The sequence below is a fragment of the Benincasa hispida genome, chromosome 11 (genome assembly GCF_027475165.1).
Source record: "Benincasa hispida cultivar pf3 chromosome 11, pf3_genome.v1.1, whole genome shotgun sequence".
Taxonomy (NCBI): Eukaryota; Viridiplantae; Streptophyta; class Magnoliopsida; order Cucurbitales; family Cucurbitaceae; genus Benincasa; species Benincasa hispida.
In genome coordinates, this window is record NC_143488.1 from 16,987,707 (window position 1) to 17,006,007 (window position 18,301).

Sequence of the window (18,301 nt, forward strand, 5' to 3'; positions counted from 1 at the left end):
CTTATAAAGAAAAGCAAAAAAAAGAGAGAGAGAGAGAGAGGTAAACTAAGAATTGAAGGTGGAGAATGCAAAGACTCTCCAAAAGAGGGTTTATTAGTAGCCTCTTTTAGGATACAATGTATCTATATTTATGATAAAAATTAAGGTTATGTTTTGGTATTAAATTGGTAGAATTACCTTATTTTGTTGGCATAAAGATGAGGTAGGATTAGTTTAGTAGAAGTTGAAAGAATTAGATTGTCGGAGGAATGATCAAGCAATTCTACCATAAAACGATACAAGTGTCACGCACGTGAGTCAACGAATTCACTAATGAGTTGTCAAATTCTTATTTACAGCATTAGGGATTCAATGGGTATGTGTCATGTGAGTGATTTGATCTAATTAGCTTTAAAATCACCAAGGAGGATGATAAGTGTCATATTTGCATACTTTTTTTTGCCCCTAAATTGTGATTAATTCATGTGAAAATTGGATAAAAAGTGTCATTAAAGTCCCAAAAACTTCCAAGTTAAAAGATGTTTTGAAATGATTTTAGCAATGTTGAAAATTTAGAAGAAGAAAAAAAATTACCCTAGACCTAGAAAATGGGGTTTTCACCGTTGTTTGTGCTTTGCTATTTTTTCGCTCCCAAACCCTTCTTTGATCTCGAAATCAATTATGATTTCGTGGAATAAGAGTTTATATAAAGTGTTAGAATCATTAAAAAAAAAAAAAAAGAAAGAAAGAAAGAAAAGTGGAGAATATGAGTTTGACAACTCTTTAGGTTATTTTAGCCCATGAAAACGTATTCTAAGAGTGAGATTCACCTTGAAAAAGGTTGAATCGATCCTAGAGGAAATCCTAGACATGTAGATATTGTTCATACACACAACTCACTATTTTCCATATTTCTCTTTACTTTCTTTTGTTTATTTTTCTACCATCATTGTTCTTAATTGTAACTCATGGCATTTTATTCAATGAAGTGTTCGTATTTATCTTTACTCATGAGCTAATTTTCTTAAGGAATTCGATCTTGTGGATACCCTAAGAATAACATAGCTTAATTAATGTAACCACATCGCATCATTCCCACTTTTTATTTCTTTTATTGAAACTTATGTTATCTTGTTAGTTTGAATTGATCACCTAAATTAGCATACAAGTTGAGTTTTAATGATGAGAATGTTAAGATATAAATGGATCTCACAAAAGAATACATGACTAAGAATCTAAACATAAGACGTCACTAAACCTTAGACATAAGGCGCACTGTAAAACCAAGGGATTATATAAAACTATCTAAAATCTAAGAAACTATGGATATATATAACTAATTATTTAGGCTTCTAAAGTACTTTAAAACAAGGTTGAATAGGAGTTGTTCTTGGTTCATGCGATAGTGATGCAATTGTGATGTAGTCACATAGCTTTACTCAAATATGTTAATCCAAATTAATCTAAGACATCTGAGAGATCTAGGAAGATTTCAAGACCATTGTTGTATGAATTGATTCTACAAGTTTATTGCTTCGACATTCTATTATAGGGAAATAACATTATACCTTAATTTCAGCCTAATCCATTCATTGTGTTACAACTTTAAGAAACATTTATTTTATTATATCATTCATTTTTATTCAGCATTTAGTTAACAAAATCACAAACAAAATATTTTTTTGTCACATTTGGCATTCATAAGGAGTTTGAATAGATTAAAATTTGATTTTAATCTCTATTGAGACAATATTCATGCTTATCACTTGTTGGTTAATTATGTATATTTGTACAACTTTAATGTGTTTATCATTGCTTATATAATAATGATCATTTTGAAACTTTAGGATCAAAATAAAACAAGTTTAAAAGTTGAATGATCAAAATGAGATTTAAATTGAAAACGAATTGGAAAAAAAATCCATGTTTATGTCCTTTTTGTTCAAAAATTTTTAAAAAATAGTCATTTTATCATTTTTTTTCTTTTTTAAGAAATAGTCATTTTATCTTGATATATTATTTTTTTATCCAACATCCGGTTGTTAAATTGTTTGTATTTAACCTATATGGTTCTAAATTATTCTCTTACTAATGTTACTATACATACTCAAAATTATGTCATTAATCTGTTAAAAACAACCAAAATGTAAATAAATATTTAAAATTTTTAAAAATTAAAATAGAATAAATTTGAAAGTTCAAGAACAAAAATGAACATTTTGAGACTTTTAAGAAATAAAATAATAAAATGAGATTTAAATTGAAAAAGAATTGGAGGAAAAAATGCTTGCTTTCATTGAGAGTCGAACTCAAGACCTCCCGCTTACTAAACGGGTGCTCTAACCAACTGAGCTATGAAAGCTTTTTGTCTGAAGAAATATTGAAATCATTAATATTATTATATACATAATTTTCAAACTTTTAATATGTTAGTCAAATAGATCTGTGAACAGTATTATATCTACCTTTGTTTAAATGTAATATTGGAATTGGAATAATTGTAACCCTTTTTTCCTGATAGTTTGTGTAAATGTGATATTGGAATAATTGTAACCTGAAAAAGTATTCAAATAGGTTCAACTAATAAAAGTTAATAATTAATAATCTTGGGTAGAAATATTTAAACTAATAAACTACCTGGAAAAATCTAGCATGAAGTCTAAATTTCATTTCTTTTTAATTTCAAAGTCATCGGAAGAAAACAAATAAAAAGTCAAGAACCACAACCATATTTGAATTGAATCTCTCTTGAAGCAAACGTGTCTGGATGATCTCAACCAGATCTTAAACAAACCTCATATTTGCTTCAGTTTCATTCCATACAATGTCAATACAAGCAAGATTACAGTATACCAGCTTTAAAAGACAGACAAGGATTTTCATTTCTTGAACTTTTCGTTTAGAGCTGAAACCCACGACCTGGAAAACACCACCCCAAACATCCCATTCTAATGTAAGTTTGAGAAAAAGACATTTATGGAACTTATGTTACTTAGAAACAGCTGATATGGACAACTAAACTTTATTCGTCTCCTGTCTAAAATCCAAAAATGGTACCAGAGGTCCTGCAACAATTTCAAAGTAGGGCCATGATAATAGAGACGAGCAAAATTCACTCTGCTTCCCTCTTTTCTTGTTCCACATTGTATTCTTCATCGTCATTGTCATCGTCATCGCCTTCATCTTCATCTTCGTCTTTGTCATCCAACATATCAAGTCGAGGAAATTTGCCGAGTTCACTCTTTCCATCTTCTTCGCTAAGGAATTCCAGGCCATATTTTGTGTCGCGATGCTTCACTAAAAGCCAACGCAACAACCGATCTTCCTTGTTCAAGTAATGCAACTCCTTGTTCACGTTGGGAGTAGCCATCATCGTCATCTGCATAAGTTGGCCCTTTACCATAAAAGAAAGAGTAATAATATCATTGATTGATTGAGATATATATTGTAAACAAATGGATCAAAAAAAAATTGCACAAACCACAACAAAGTCGGGAAACTTCATAATACATCTGAGGAACAAGTTGTAGTTAATAACTTCTAAGATATTCTGTACATGATGCACAGCAGAGTTTGGGTAGGGACTTCGACTTCTGATAGTTCCAAGTCTGTATAAACGAAAGGTCTAATAGCCCAAGTCATATTCAGCTAGTTAGTAAAAATATACAAGGATCATATGATTATGCCTCCCTTCTTTGCAAGGGTTAACTACCACTGCTTAAGGAAGACGATTAAGCTTGTCCAAGCAATCTTCAGACGCATTCCAACCTTCTTTTCTATGAGGTCCCTAATAAGGTGGCTAGGTGATTGGAGTTTAAAGATCAGAAGCTTTATTCGAGGTGGCAAAAATCATGAAGGAAGAACTATCTTCATAAATTGGAGCTCTCTGGTTCTCAGCCAAGAAGAAGGGAGGTTAAGCAGGGCAACTCTAAAAATGTGGCTCTTCCTTCTAAGTGTGTAGGCATTTTCAATGTGAGAACAAGTCTCCAAGACATAAAAAATCGGCGACAAGATTGGACGTGATCAACTGGTAGGTTAATTTAGAAAACAGTTATGAATGATGGTAGACGTCCTTGGAACTTTAATTTTGGTTGTGAGAAAATTTTAAAACTTCTCAAAGATAACGGTCGATAGAAACAGTAATACTTTGTCTTGGGATGACATCTGGATTGGTGAGCAGACCCCAAACTTTCCCCCAGATTATACTGATTACAAAATAGGTAGTACCACGTCCTTGTCTGGTTCAGTCATGTAGTAAAAATACTGATTGAGTTTGCAGGAATTTAATGGATAAGGAAATGAATGAGCAACTTTTGATGATGGGCAGAGCAAACTTGATCGCTGGTCAAATTTCCCTGCGTGGCTTATGTGAATCTCTGGTTGTTCATTATGGCTTGTTAAAATCACCTAAATCCTAAGTCTCCAGATAGTAATAGGAGTTTACCAAAGGCAATATGAAAACTTTTGTATGTACAAGTACCCTAATAAAATTAGGTTCTTATGGTTTTTCAAACTAAGTAACTAATCTGTTTTGACTCCCCATCTATATTAGGACTATAGATAATGATGCTCCTTTCAAATATGGACAGTTCTTTGGAATCAAATCCAATCCAGACTTCATCATACATTAACGTCTGACCCCCATGCCAATTACAAGATTTGAACCAGGGACATGTTGGAGCGGCTATATTTTTTTAATTTCAATTTGCCCCTCTGCTAGAGGTAACAAGCTCACATAACCGAGCTCGGCGTTGGAATGGCTATATTCGAGCTAACTAAATGAACCAACAAGCTAGAAACCCTCTCGATAATTATGGACGGCCTTATCACCCACTAACCAAATGAAGAAATGTATGCTGCAACTAATAACTAATAAAAGTTTTCCAACCGTTCAAGACGACCTATTAGGGTCACTACTTCATGAAAAGCATCAGATAGAGTTAACAAACAGAAGCCTGAAACTGTAGAAACGCATCTACTTCTTTGTAAAAAAAAATTAAAGAAAAATTTAAAAAAAAAAATCACAAAATCACATAACATTTCTTCTAGGATGGTGAGGGCGATACTACTAGGGCTAAAATAAAACAAAAAAATATATAATGATGACACAGAAATTCATTCATTGCATGCAGAGCACCTTGTTTTATTTCAAGATAACCGTAGTCCATTCAATGTCTCAACAAATAAATGAAATAACCATTTCTAAAACTCAAAACTATAAATCACCCTCCTTGCTTTAATTGGTGATTATACTCTCTTGGGGTGGATAAATGACCGTTAGATCTGGAGTCCTAGTCCTTCATATGAGTTCTCGTGTCAGTCTCTTTTCAGTGTCTAGTGAGCCTTTTTATCTTGAACTTCTTCTATCTTTCCGCAGCTTTGGTAGATTAAAATAGCAAAGAAAATCAAATTTTGTGTGTGGGGCAGGTCCTTCTCAACTGGGTGAATGCTTTGGATCATGCTCAGAGATTCTCGCCCGAGTTGATTGATCCACAATGATGTAACTTGTGCAAGGAAGCAGGTGAAGTTCTAGATCATCTTCTTTTGACTCGTCGTTGTGAAGTGGGGGGTTTTAGGCTCTCTCTTAGTAGGCATAGTCTAAGAGAGGTAGAGATTTGCTTGAGTTGTGTATATCCCACTCCCATTTGCGATATAAGGGTAGCAAGCTTTGGTGTGCTTGTTTACGGGCTATTTTTGGGGGATTTGAAGGGAAAGAAACTATAGAATTTTCAGAGTGGTTGAAAATTTTGTAGAGGGGTGGATTGTGGTTCACTAATAAATTTCATACTTCTCGTTGGGTTTCTGTTCGTGAAAGCTTTTGTAATTTTCCTTTAGGCCTTCGCCTTCGCCTTATTTTGATTGACTAGAGCCCTTTTTTGGAATAATTAAATATCAAAAGCTAAATTAATAACAATGAACAAGTAATATGGCAAAATGCATCCACAATTTAATTATTTGAAGTTCTTATGTATAAAGGACCTTTGACGCAACCAAAACCAAAAGAAACTACTATTCCTTCCATCTTAGTCATACCCATTAAGTCAACTAAAGCCACTTTTATCACCTTTGAAACAATACAAGTATAAATGCACATGTTACTTAAATGCATTTATGCTTAATTGACACAATATGAATGAGATTTACAAATACAATCAAGCTACAAAAACAACAAACGGAAGATGATGAAAGCTTCAAAAGCAAAATAACAGATTCCAAAGATCACCTGATAATATCTTCCTTCAAGCTTCTTAATACCATAACCCAGTTGGACAACACCAAATGACTTAATGTCACAGACAACCCCATTTCTTCTGAACACATGCTTGCCAACTCTAGCAACCAAGTCCAACAAGGCCTCCTTCTTCACATGGGGTTTCATCAAAAGCATACAATCATAAAGAGGCATCTTAATCTTCTGTTCTTTAGTACTAAAATTCCTGTTTCGAACTGCTAAGAGAAATGGCTGCCTGCACCGTTTCCTTTACTTACCTTCGTTAAAAACTCCTGGATTTGAAATCATTCCAAGTGTTTGGATGGAAAAATAAATAAGTAAAACAACGAATTCGTAATCAGTTGTGATTTTAAAATGTTCTTCTTCTTCTTTTTTTTTCCGGGTGTCGGATTGGTCAAGATTTAAAAACTTAAAAAAAAAAAATACGTTTCTAATTTTAGATATCTTTTTTTTTAATCGAGTTTTAGTACATATGCCAGTTCATATACAATACAATATGCATAGGTAGTGTCTTCTGTTCAAGCAAACTAATCTCAATCTTTTCAATTTAGATTTTCGATTCGAGCCCATTTTTACTCTTATTTTCTTCTTCGTGGGTGAACAGAATAACTCAACATAAATCAACAAACAAAATTTAGATAAAAATAATAATAATAAAACAAATAAAACAAGAGGTAAAAACCTTGGGATCTGAAAAAAGAGTGGCAGTAGGCGTGAGGGGCGGTGCTATCTCACCAACGGCGGGGCTGAACCACTGTTTCTATTTCTGAAGGGAAAAAAACAACAGAGATAAGTAACTTTGATTGCTTGGAGAGGCGAGAGAGTGTGAGAGGGAGAGATAGGCGGGGAGTTCGTCGGAAGGCCGAGAATGCGGCAGACAAGAGTGCAGCGTACGGCGGCAGACACTGAGCCTGCGGCGGACAGGAGCGGCGTGCGGCGGGTCGGGGTGTCGTTGCTGTTAATGTGAGGAGGTGTGGCTGAACGTAAAATAGGGTTTAAGAAAAAGGTCTGTTATGAGTTATTTACCTTCCGCCGGTTTTCTTCTTTAGCTTAATAAATTTTCTTTCTTGTTTTCTTTTCTTATGAACAAATAAATTTTCTTTATTTTGCCGAATGTTTTGTGTCTATTTGATGGATTGATATGGAAATAAGGTCAAATCTATGTAGTGCAATCTATTTGAGAAATGGAGGGTGATCAATCTAACTGTATTTGAAAATTACGTTATCGTTATCGTTACAATCATGGTTATAATATGAGAACTATAAAATCAATCACATATATTGTTATAGTTTAACCTTAAATGGTGATGGTAACAATAACAATAATAATAAATGTGATAGATTTATAATTTTAAGTAAACGAGATTAAATACAATCTAATTACGTCCCAATTATGACCCATAATAATTGATCTATCAATGGAATCTCATTATGCTTACACCAATTTTCATTACGGATTGGTAAGTGTGGCCTAGTTATATTATTGATCCAAATTAAGTTCACAATAGATTTTGTCTCATCTTTTAAAAATCAATTTTTTTTTCCTTTTACCTGTATCATTATCTCCAGGAAAATGACCTTTGTGAACGTTTATTAGGCTCTCGACTCTTGCTTCTTATATTACCTCTCCTTTTCCTCGTTCAACTAAATTGAAATGATTGAAGTTTTTCTATTTGGAATCGTATTAGGTCTAATTCCTATTACTTTGGCTTATAGGAGGTCAAATTTTTATTTCTGTTAAATTATTTCAGTATAATTTTCCATCTAACAACAACAAGAATCGAATCACGCTCTATAGGATTTGAACCTACGACATCGGGTTTTAGAGACCCGCGTTCTACCGAACTAAACTAAGAGCGTTTTATTATCAAACTAAATGCAACCCGAATATATCTTCCATACATATATTATCATATAGAATAGCTTAAAAATAAATAAATAAAGATTGATTCGGTATATGTATGTTCAATTTTTATGGATCTCAATTGATTCCTCGTTACTGTTCAGAAGATAAGTAATAGGTAGGGATGACAGGATTTAAACCCATGACATTTTGTATCCAAAACAAACGTGCTACCATATCGCAACATTTTGTACCCAAAACAAACGTGCTACCAAGCTGTGCTACATCTTTTTCAATTGGTATACAGTGTCATTGTAGAGAATCCCTGTCTTGTTTTCTACATTTTTTATTTATTTCTTCCATTGGTATACACAAATTATCTTGTCATTTCTTCTTTTTTGTCTCATATCATATATAAAATATAATAAAAAGACTTATATACTTATGAAATAATAAATATGAAATCCGCCGTAAAGAAAAATCAATATTTCTGCTCAAATACGCTTGTGAAAGAGTCGAATGAATGAGAAACATAACGAATTGTGAATTGCTAATGAAAGGATAAATAATTAAATTAAAGAGGCCAACGAGCCTTTTTAGGGTTTTGGGGATAGAGGGACTTGAAACAATTTAGTCTTCTCTATATTACTATATCTCTAGAGTCAATAATTTTATATGTGGAATTACTGAACTCAATCACTTGCTGCCGTTACTCTTCAGTTTTCTGTTGAGGTCTATCATGTGGAGGTACTAAAATTGGATCAGTGATCGATTTCTAGATTTTGTCATAAACCTAATTGGTTACTTCCAATTACGTAAATCAATAGTTCACACCACACTCAAAGGTAAGGCATTTCCCATTTTTATAGGAACTTCTGTACCAGAAACAATGGTATCTCCAATTATAGCCCCTCTGGGATGTAAAATATATCTTTTCTCACCATCCCCAAAGTGTATGAGACAAATGTATGCATTTCGATTAGGGTCGTATTCTATGGTTACGATTCTACCATATATGTCTTTTTCATTTCGTCGAAAATCGATTTTACGATATAGATGCTTATGACCTCCCCTCTATGCCCTGCGGTAATGATTCCTCTGGCATTACGACCTTTACCACAACGATGTTATCCATAGATCAAATTATTTCGTAGATTGGATTTTACTTGACTGTCTACGGCTCCATTGCGTGTGCTCAGGGTAGAAGTTTTGTATAAATGTATCATCATGCTATTAAGTATTTTGATTTAAGTTCTTTTCTTTCTAAGAGGTGGAATAGAATAACCCGGTTGAAGCGTAATGATCATATGTCTGTAATGCATTGTATGTCCCATAATAGGTCACATTCTTCTACCCTTTCCCGGGAGTCGATGACTATTCATAGCTATTACCTTGACACCGAAGAAGAGTTCGACCCATTTTTCTCCATTTTTAATTAAAAAAAACAAAAACAAAAGCAAAGAGCGAGTGAGAACAAGAAACAAGAGCCATAATGAGTAGTGAGAGAAAATTTAGAGGGCGGGAAGCAAAAAAACCTAAATCTTGAGGAACAAAGGTAAAGAGAGCAAGGAACGAGTAGCCAGAGTGAGACTGTAACTGGCATGCACAATGTTTTATTTTGATAATTAAATGTTAATATAATGTAAACAAAAGGTCCAAATTATACTTTCTAAAAACTTATTAGACTTTATTTGAACCTTCCAAAATAGGTAGTCGGTATATGAACCCATTGATTTTTCTCTCCACAAATATAGCCTAAAACTTTCCCCTTTTTTTGTTACATCAATAGCGTGATGAGCTATTATTTTCGGCTCAATTTACTTTTAAACTTTTCTTACTATTTAGTTTTTATATATATGTGTGATGTATATTTACATTTTTCAATATATTTGTAAATACACCAAAAAATAAATCATGGTATATGCAATGTATATACATTTTGAAAAAAAAAAAACATTTTTAGTCCACAAATTTTTGGAAACAGGTGCATTTAGTCGCTAATAGTCCTTGAATTTTAAAAAATAAGTTTAAAAGGTGCTATTTTTATTTTCTAGCTTAATTATATATTTTTATTAAAATGTTTTTTTTTTGTAAACAAAACATTTGGTTGAGAATATCAAGTTACTTAATCTTGAAAGAGTAGTCTCCTTATTATATTCCCACTTTGGGTTATGGGGCCATATTTTAGAGGAAGTTAGGAGACTCACAAATGTAGATACGACACGTCTTAGCCTTATGCATGCACGTATTCTCTAGTCTTCCGTCCACATTTTACGCAACTTGAAAAAAAAAAATCACCATCTCCAATATGATTAGAACTAAATTAAACAACCTAAAAGGATGAAAGCCATGCACAACCCATGAGTAAATGATAATAGAGTTTGAAAATTTTAAAGCAAAAGATAAAGCTAACCGAATATTTTGAGCTAGATTAAGAAGACCACAGTGGACCCTTGAGATAAGTGGAACAAAATTTTCCACCCAAAATGGAGGAAGAGAAATGGAAGTACGGGAGTGGTGAAAATGGAGGTCGAGAGGGAGAAGATGAGAGAAAGAGAGGTGTGAGAAGTTTTTTTTTTTTTTTTAATTTTAAAAATAGTGTGAGACCTACAAATATATGTCGATGATTTTTAGTAAGAAATATGGAAAAAAAAATAAACGAAATATATTAAAATGAATGAAATATTAATTTGAAATATTCTACATTATACGAATATCAATCAAAATTAATAAATAATAAAAGCAAAGTTAAAATTTGAAAATGATGTCGTTTAGGAAATAGCTAAATATTTCGAAAATTTTGAAATAATAGTGAAAATGTTAAATTAAACCAATTTAATGAAATGATTCAATATCTAGGACATTTATGAAATATATAGTGTACAAACAATTTTTCATCTAAATGTCTCCCTTGATCTTTTTTTTATTTTATATCTAATTTGAATTTTAAATTTATGTCTAGCAAAACAATTAATTTAAAAGAATTTTGGATATGTTAAATTGACGTTAGATGGAAGAAAGAAACATTTAGAATTTAAGATGAAGTTGAGGTCAAATTTTGATATGATTATATGAATAAAATGTTGACACATAGTAAATTGACGTTGATATTGATGGCAAAAGTTTATTTTATGTATATCTACCTTGGGTTTTTTTGTACGCATGACTCTTTTTTGGGGGGCCAAATAAAAATGGGTACCTTTTTCAAATTGAAAGAAAAGTGGTCTTTTGCTTATGTCAGCTTTCTGTGAATTTACTCATTCGACCCTAAAACCTATCCGCACGCTGTGATTTATAAGTTTTTTCGATACTCAATCCTCGATCTTTGATACTTGATGCTCTACGCTATATACTTTATGTTATATGATCTATGTTATATACTAGCTATATGCTATTCGATCATACGTGATGTTTGATGCTTGATGCTTGATATTTGATGTATTACACTCTATGCTCTACGCTATATACTAGCTACATGCTACTCGATACTCGATACTCTAAGCCCTATGTTGTATGCTCTATGTTTGATTTAGAAGTTCACTTGATGCTCGATGCTCTAATGCTATATACTCTATGTTTGATGTTCGATGCAAATAAACGAAAAAAGAAAAGAAAAGAAAAAAAGAAACACAAAAAGGAGAAAAAAAAAAAAAGAAATGCACAATAAAGAACAATTTTTTTTTTTTTTTTTTTTTTGAAGAAGAAATGTAGAAAGAAAAATGCAAAAAAAAAACCGGTAGAAAAAAGGAAAATGAAGAAGAAGAAACTTAGAAAAAAAAGGGAAAAACGCTACAAGATGAAGAAAATAGAAGAATAATGCATTTAGGGTTAAAGTGGTAATTTTACACCGTGATGACATAAGTAGAAATATAGATTTCATTGGTTTTCAAAATGGTACCCATTTTTCATGTGTGTTTTTTTATTTTGGGTCACCTATGTCATTTTCCATCTACATCAATACTAATAAATGAGCTTAAAAACTCTGCAAAATGAAAAAAATAGAAGAATGATGCATTTGGGTTAAAGTGGTAATTTTATACAGTGATGACATAAACAGAACAAATTTCATTGGTTTTCAAAATAGTACCTATTTTTCACGTGTGTCTTTTATTTTAGGTCATCTATGTCATTTCCTCATCTATATCAATACTAATAATTGAGCTTATTGCAACGGTTAACAAGCTACAAAGGCTAATTGATCGAATTAAAAATTCATAATTATAATTGTAATAAAGCACATAATTTAAGAGAGATTGAAAGTCAGTATGGTTGTAAGGTTCTAACAAACCCCATAATTTGACTTGTTTGTGTAATTTTTTTCAAACTTGACCAACATAACACGTGCGATGCATGTGAAAATTATAGTTCTATTTTAGTATATAGGAAAAAAAGTTGTTTAAACATATTATAATTAATGAATTATTATTTTTATTGTTTGACTTGATAGTTGTAACTATTGAGAAAGGTGAATTTATGAAAATTTAAATGGCAGATGATGTGATTTCCTGTTTAAACATATGTTCATGACCACGTTAGATTGTGACGTTTCAAATATATTGTCTAAATCACGCCATGCACGACAGAATAAACTACTTTATTGTGTAATCGCTTTAACTGAATAGTTGTAATGAGACAAAGGACGTGATTGTCTGTTTAGACATATCTCCATAGTTCAATTGTGATGTTTCATATGTATAGTCTAGCTCAAAGACATGACTGCTAGTTTAAATCATGATGTTTCATGTTTATGGTCTAGATCACATCTATACACGAAAGAATATATCACTTTGCGTGTAACTACCTCCTCCCCTCATAACTCATTTTATATACAGTATATATATATTTTGCTTAAATAGAAATTTCATTGTTATGTTTCATGTTTCACTATTTTGTCAGTATATCACGATTTTTCAATCCTTGCTTCCAAAATGAGTTTTGTTTTATTTATTATTTTTTTTATATAAAAAAAACTCTTTTCTCATCAGGGTTGGCAAAAAAAACTCGCGGGGTCCCGACCTGTTGGGATCGGGGATTCCCCGATTTGACTGGTGGGTGGGGTCAAACTGGGGAATGTTTTCAAGTCCCCGACCCCGACCCCGCCTCAATTAATAAGGTTTAATTTTTTAAAAATATATTTATAATATATAATATAAGTGATTTATAATATTGTATTCAACCCAAACTTCTTAAGTTTAAGCCTAACTCCCAAGCCAAGCCCAAACCTAAAAACTAAAAAACCCTAAACTATCATTATCCATTCTCATTTCATCACTCCAACGTCAAACAGCAGCCTCAGCCTTCAACATCCATCTCATTCTCTTCTCACTGCTACATTTTGTAAGAGTTAAACAACATGCAGTGGAAGTATTAAGGATCCATAAGCATTCTAATTCACTAATTTTGGCAAAAACTAAAGCATGTTCTTCATAAAAATGGGTTTTCAGAACATACCTTTGATGAACTCTCCAAGTAAAACGTCTGTTCAGCTGCTGTCTTCACTTGATATCAACGTGAACTACCTCAAAGCCTTCCCTACTATACTCTTGGAGCTTTAGGCAGAGTTGTGGGACTCAAGAATAGCTTGAAGATATGAAGAAATAAGGAAAGCTCACAGCAGCAAATTGAAGAAGACAGTTTCTTCTTCACCGTAGTTTTTCTCTCTGAATCCTGTATCCCTCTTCTTCTCCAACAACTCCAATCTTCTTTATATATTTAGATGAACATGCAAAGAGATGGAGTGCATGGCTTGCAACTCATGCTTGGAGAATCAAAGTAGAGAAGATAATGGTATGTGTGTAAGCATAAAGATGATGGTAATGGAGAAAATCTATTTTCCATTTTGTGCAACCATGCAAATTATTTTTTCATTTTTTTAAAATACAAAATGACTTTTAAATCATTTTAATTCAAAATTTGATTTTCTTAAATTAATTTCATAAATTAATTTTAAAAAATTAATTAATTTAATATCAAATATTAAATTAATTTTTGCACAATAATCATTTTCATATATATAAATCATATTTAAATATGTATTCTCTTGTTCCGTTCAATTGAACGTTTAGGAAAAAACTAAATATTTCGAAAATTTTGAAATAATAGTGAAAATGTTAAATCAATCCAATTTAATGAAATGATTCAAAATCTAGGACGTTTATGATGTATATGGTGTACAAAGGATTTTCCATCTAAATGCTTCCCTTGTTTTTTTTTTTTTTTAAAAAATTGTATTTAATTCAAATTTTAAATTTATGTCTAACAAAACAATTAATTTAAAAGAATTTTGGATATGTTAAAGTGACGTTGGATGAAAAAAAAAACATTTAGAATTTAAGATGAAGTTGAGGTCAGACTTTAATATGATAATATGATTAAAATGTTGACACATAGTAAATTGATGTTGATATTGATAGCAAAAATTTATTTTATGTATATCTACCTTGTATTTTTTTTTTTGTACGCATGGCTATTTTTTTAGGTAAAATAAAAAATGGGTACCTTTTTTAAATGGAAAGAAAAGTGACCTTTTGCATATGTTAGCATCCTGTGAATTTACTCATTCGAACCTAAAACTCATCCTCGTACTGTGATTTATAAGTTCTCTCGATACTTGATGCCCTATACTCTATGCCGTATGTTATACGATCTATGTTATATACTAGCTACATGTTACTCGATCCTTAATCCTTTATACTCGATACTCAATACTCGATGCTTGATTATTGATGCATTACACCCTATGCTCTATGCTAAATACTAACTACATGCTACTCGATACTCAATACTCTGGGCCCTATGTTGTATGTTCTATGCTCAATTCAAAAGTTCACTTGATGCTCGATGCTCTAATGCTATATACTCTATGTTTGATGCTCGATGCAAATAAACGTAAAAGAAAAAAGAAAAAAGAACGAAGAAACCTAAAAAAAGAAGAAAAAAAGAAGAAATGCACAAAAAAGAACAAAAGAAAAAAAGGAAGAATAAATGCATAAAGAAAAATGCCAAAAAAAAAAGGAAAAACGAAGAAGAAGAAACTTAGAAAAAAAGGGAAAAACTTAGAAACTTAGCCCAAACTCTCAAGTTTAAGCCCAACTCCCAAGCCAAGCCTAAACCTAAAAACTAAAAAATTCTAAACTGTCATTTTCCATTATCACTTCATCACTTCACTCAAACGTCCAACGACAACCTTAACCTATAACCTCCATCTCATTCTCTTCTCACTGCATCTCAGCCTCCAACCCCACCTAACGTTCAGACTCATCTCAGCCTCTAACCCCACCCTAGCATTCAGCCTCCATCTCATTCTCTTTCGTCCGCCTTTAACCCTAACGTTCACATTCATTGCTGTAAAGCACGTTCACGTTTGTGAGCTAATAATCCGGTCATGATTCAAGACCGAATCTTTCGGATTGTGTGGAAGAAGAAGTCCACACGTTGCTATTTTTTAGTAAGCATTATGTTAGTGGTTTGTGGTTATTTTGTTGTTATTAGACTATAAATATAAGTCCATCAATCGAATAATAAATAGGGAATTCTATTACTTTTCTTTCTCTCGCTAATATATTTTGCTTCCAGAATATTTTGTTTTGTCTGTTTTCTTCAAATATACATCAGAGTGCGTGAGATTTTTTTTTTTATGTAGATCCCTGGTTTTTAAACCAACATTTGGTATCAGAGCCAAGTTGTCTTCTCATCGCAGTTTTCATTATCCAATGAAGATGTCGAGCGTCTCGTAGCAAGCGAAGGAGAACGACGGAGTGCCAATTCTCTACCCGATGTTGACTCCTCACAACTACACGGTGTGAGCGATAAAGGCGGAAGCAATCCTCGACGCCCAAGGAGTTTAGAAGGTGATAGAGCCGGCGAGAGGAGCCGAAGTGGATGTGAAGAAGGACAAGAAGGCGTGCGCATACATTCTCCAATGCATCCCGGAAGACGTGCTTCTACAAATCGCGAAGAAAAAGACCGTAAAGGAAATATGGGATAGTCTCAAGACGAGGTACTTGGGCAGCGAGCGGGTGAAGATGGCGCTAGTTCAAACCTCGAAGAGCGAGTTTGATGTTCTTCGGATGAAGGAGACCGAGACAATCTATGAGTTCGCGGGAAAAACAACGGATTAGCAAGCAAGTTCTCCACCCTCGGTGTTGCACTTGAGGATTCATCATTGGTCAAGAAGCTCCTGGACTCCGTCCCCGATAAATATTTCCCCGTCGTCGCCGGAATCGAGCAATTCCTAGATCTCGAAACCATGTCGTTTGAAGAGGCGATTGGACGAATGAAGGCGTATGAGGAACAGACGGCGCAACTCCGAGGAAACAACAACAACTCCGATGGACAACTTCTACTTACCCATGCCGAGTGGAAAGCAAGACAGAAAGGGAATAGCGGTGAAAACTCTTCGTTGAACAAAGGGCACGGATCCGGTGGTAGCGATCGCTGAAGATGGCAAGGACGAGGACGAGGTCGAGGTCGTGGTCGTGGCGCGGAGCGTCAAAATAATGCAGGAGGCACTAGCAACACCGGAAATGGCACTCGTGTCAAAAGTCACATAAAGTGCTTCACTTGCAACAAGATGGGACATTACACGTCAGAGTGTCGCGAAAAAGGTCGTGACGACGAAGCTCATCTAACTTGCGCCGTCGATGAAAAACTGGCTTTGATGATGGCCATGTCCTAGGAGGAGACACGCACTAGAAGTGATAAGGAGGATGCCGTACTACTCAGCAAAGAGCGGTTGTTGCCGGAGATGTATCGCAACGACAAGAATGGAGAAAATAATGACGTTTGGTACCTGATAACGATGCTAGCAACCACATGACTGGCCATCGCGAGAAGTTCCAAGAATTGGATGAAAGCGTCACCGGGAGGGTGAAGTTCGGCGATGGATGAACCATTCAGATCATGGGAAAAGGAACGATCGTGTTCGAGTGCAAAAACGGTGATCAGAAGACTCTCCAAAAGGTGTACTACATCCCAAAGCTACGTAGCAACATCATAAGCCTCAGGCAAATGACAGAAGATGGGAATAAGGTGTAAATGGCGGGAGATGCCATGAAAGTGTCTGACAGGAGCGAGAAGCTCTTAATGTCGGTGAAGCGAACACAAAATTGCTTGTACAAGATAACCTTGAAGACGTTCAAACAAGTCTGCCTTCTGACGGGCCTAGAAGATTCAGCATGGTTGTGGAACACGAGACTTGGCCATGTCAACTTTCATGACTTGAAGCTCATGGGCGAGAAGAAATTGGCAGTTGGAGTACCATCAGTGACTCAACCAAATAAGTTATGCGAAGCGTGCATGATTACCAAACAAGCGAGATTGTCGTTCCCGTGCCAATCAACCTATAGAGCAGAGAAGCCGCTAGAACTCTTCCATGCCGATATTTGCAGATCGATTTCACCGTGTACTTTCGCTGGCAACAAGTATTTTCTGCTGATCATTGATGATTCCACAAGATGGATGTGGCTGTACATGTTGGAGGCAAAAAGTGATGCACTCGAAGCATTCAAGAAATTCAAACTCTTGATGGAGAACAAGACGGAGTACAAGATCGGAACGCTCCGGATGGATCGAGGTGGCGAGTTCTTATCTGCGGAGTTCACTCAATTTTGTGAAAAAGAAGGAATCGAGCGACACCTCACTGCTCCATATTCACCGCAACAGAATGGCGTTATAGAGCGTCGTAACTGCACCGTAATGGCGATGACGAGATCACTCCTCAAAAGCATGCACGTGCCAGCAAGGTTTTGGGGAGAGGCGGTGAGACACACGGTTTATGTGTTAAACCGTCTTCCAAGGAAGGCCCTTGGAGAACGCATACCATTTGAAGCTTGGATGGGGAGAAAGCCACATCTTGCACACTTGAGAGTGTTTGGTTGTGTGGCATATGTAAAAAACACAACCTCTCACCTCAAGAAACTCGACAACCGAAGCTCGCCTATGGTATATTTTGGTGTTGAAGAAGGATGCAAAGCTCATCGCTTATATGACCCGAGTCGTGGAAAACTACAAATTAGTAGAGATGTCGTTTTTCAAGAGAATCTTGAATGGGCTTGGAACAAAGGCGTTAATGACAGCAAGGAGATTCCGGAGTTTCAGATGATAGAACAATTTTATTCCAACGAGGCCAATAATATGGAGGATACAGAAATCGGGGTCGAAAATGCCGCACCACAAATAGCCGAGATACCCGAAATTGGAGAGACTAGTCCATCTACTCCATCGACGAACACACCAGTCCGTCTAAG

The 18,301-nt window shown here is 34.3% G+C and overlaps 1 protein-coding gene and 1 non-coding gene across 2 annotated transcripts; both read right to left on the reverse strand.

The window, feature by feature from the left end:
- Positions 1-2,267: 2,267 nt before the first annotated feature.
- On the reverse strand, positions 2,268-2,341 carry TRNAT-AGU (transfer RNA threonine (anticodon AGU)). Its single transcript has one exon. It is a non-coding gene; the product is annotated as a tRNA-Thr (tRNA).
- Positions 2,342-2,692: 351 nt separating this feature from the next.
- Positions 2,693-7,275, reverse strand: LOC120091279 (small ribosomal subunit protein bS6m-like). Its single transcript, XM_039049241.2, has 3 exons — positions 6,894-7,275; positions 6,203-6,483; positions 2,693-3,373 (listed from the first exon to the last, which is right to left on the reverse strand). The coding sequence occupies exons 2-3, from the start codon at positions 6,383-6,385 to the stop codon at positions 3,092-3,094; spliced, it is 465 nt and encodes a 154-aa protein (XP_038905169.1). The 5' UTR covers positions 6,386-6,483; positions 6,894-7,275; the 3' UTR covers positions 2,693-3,091.
- Between the last annotated feature and the right edge of the window lie 11,026 nt (positions 7,276-18,301).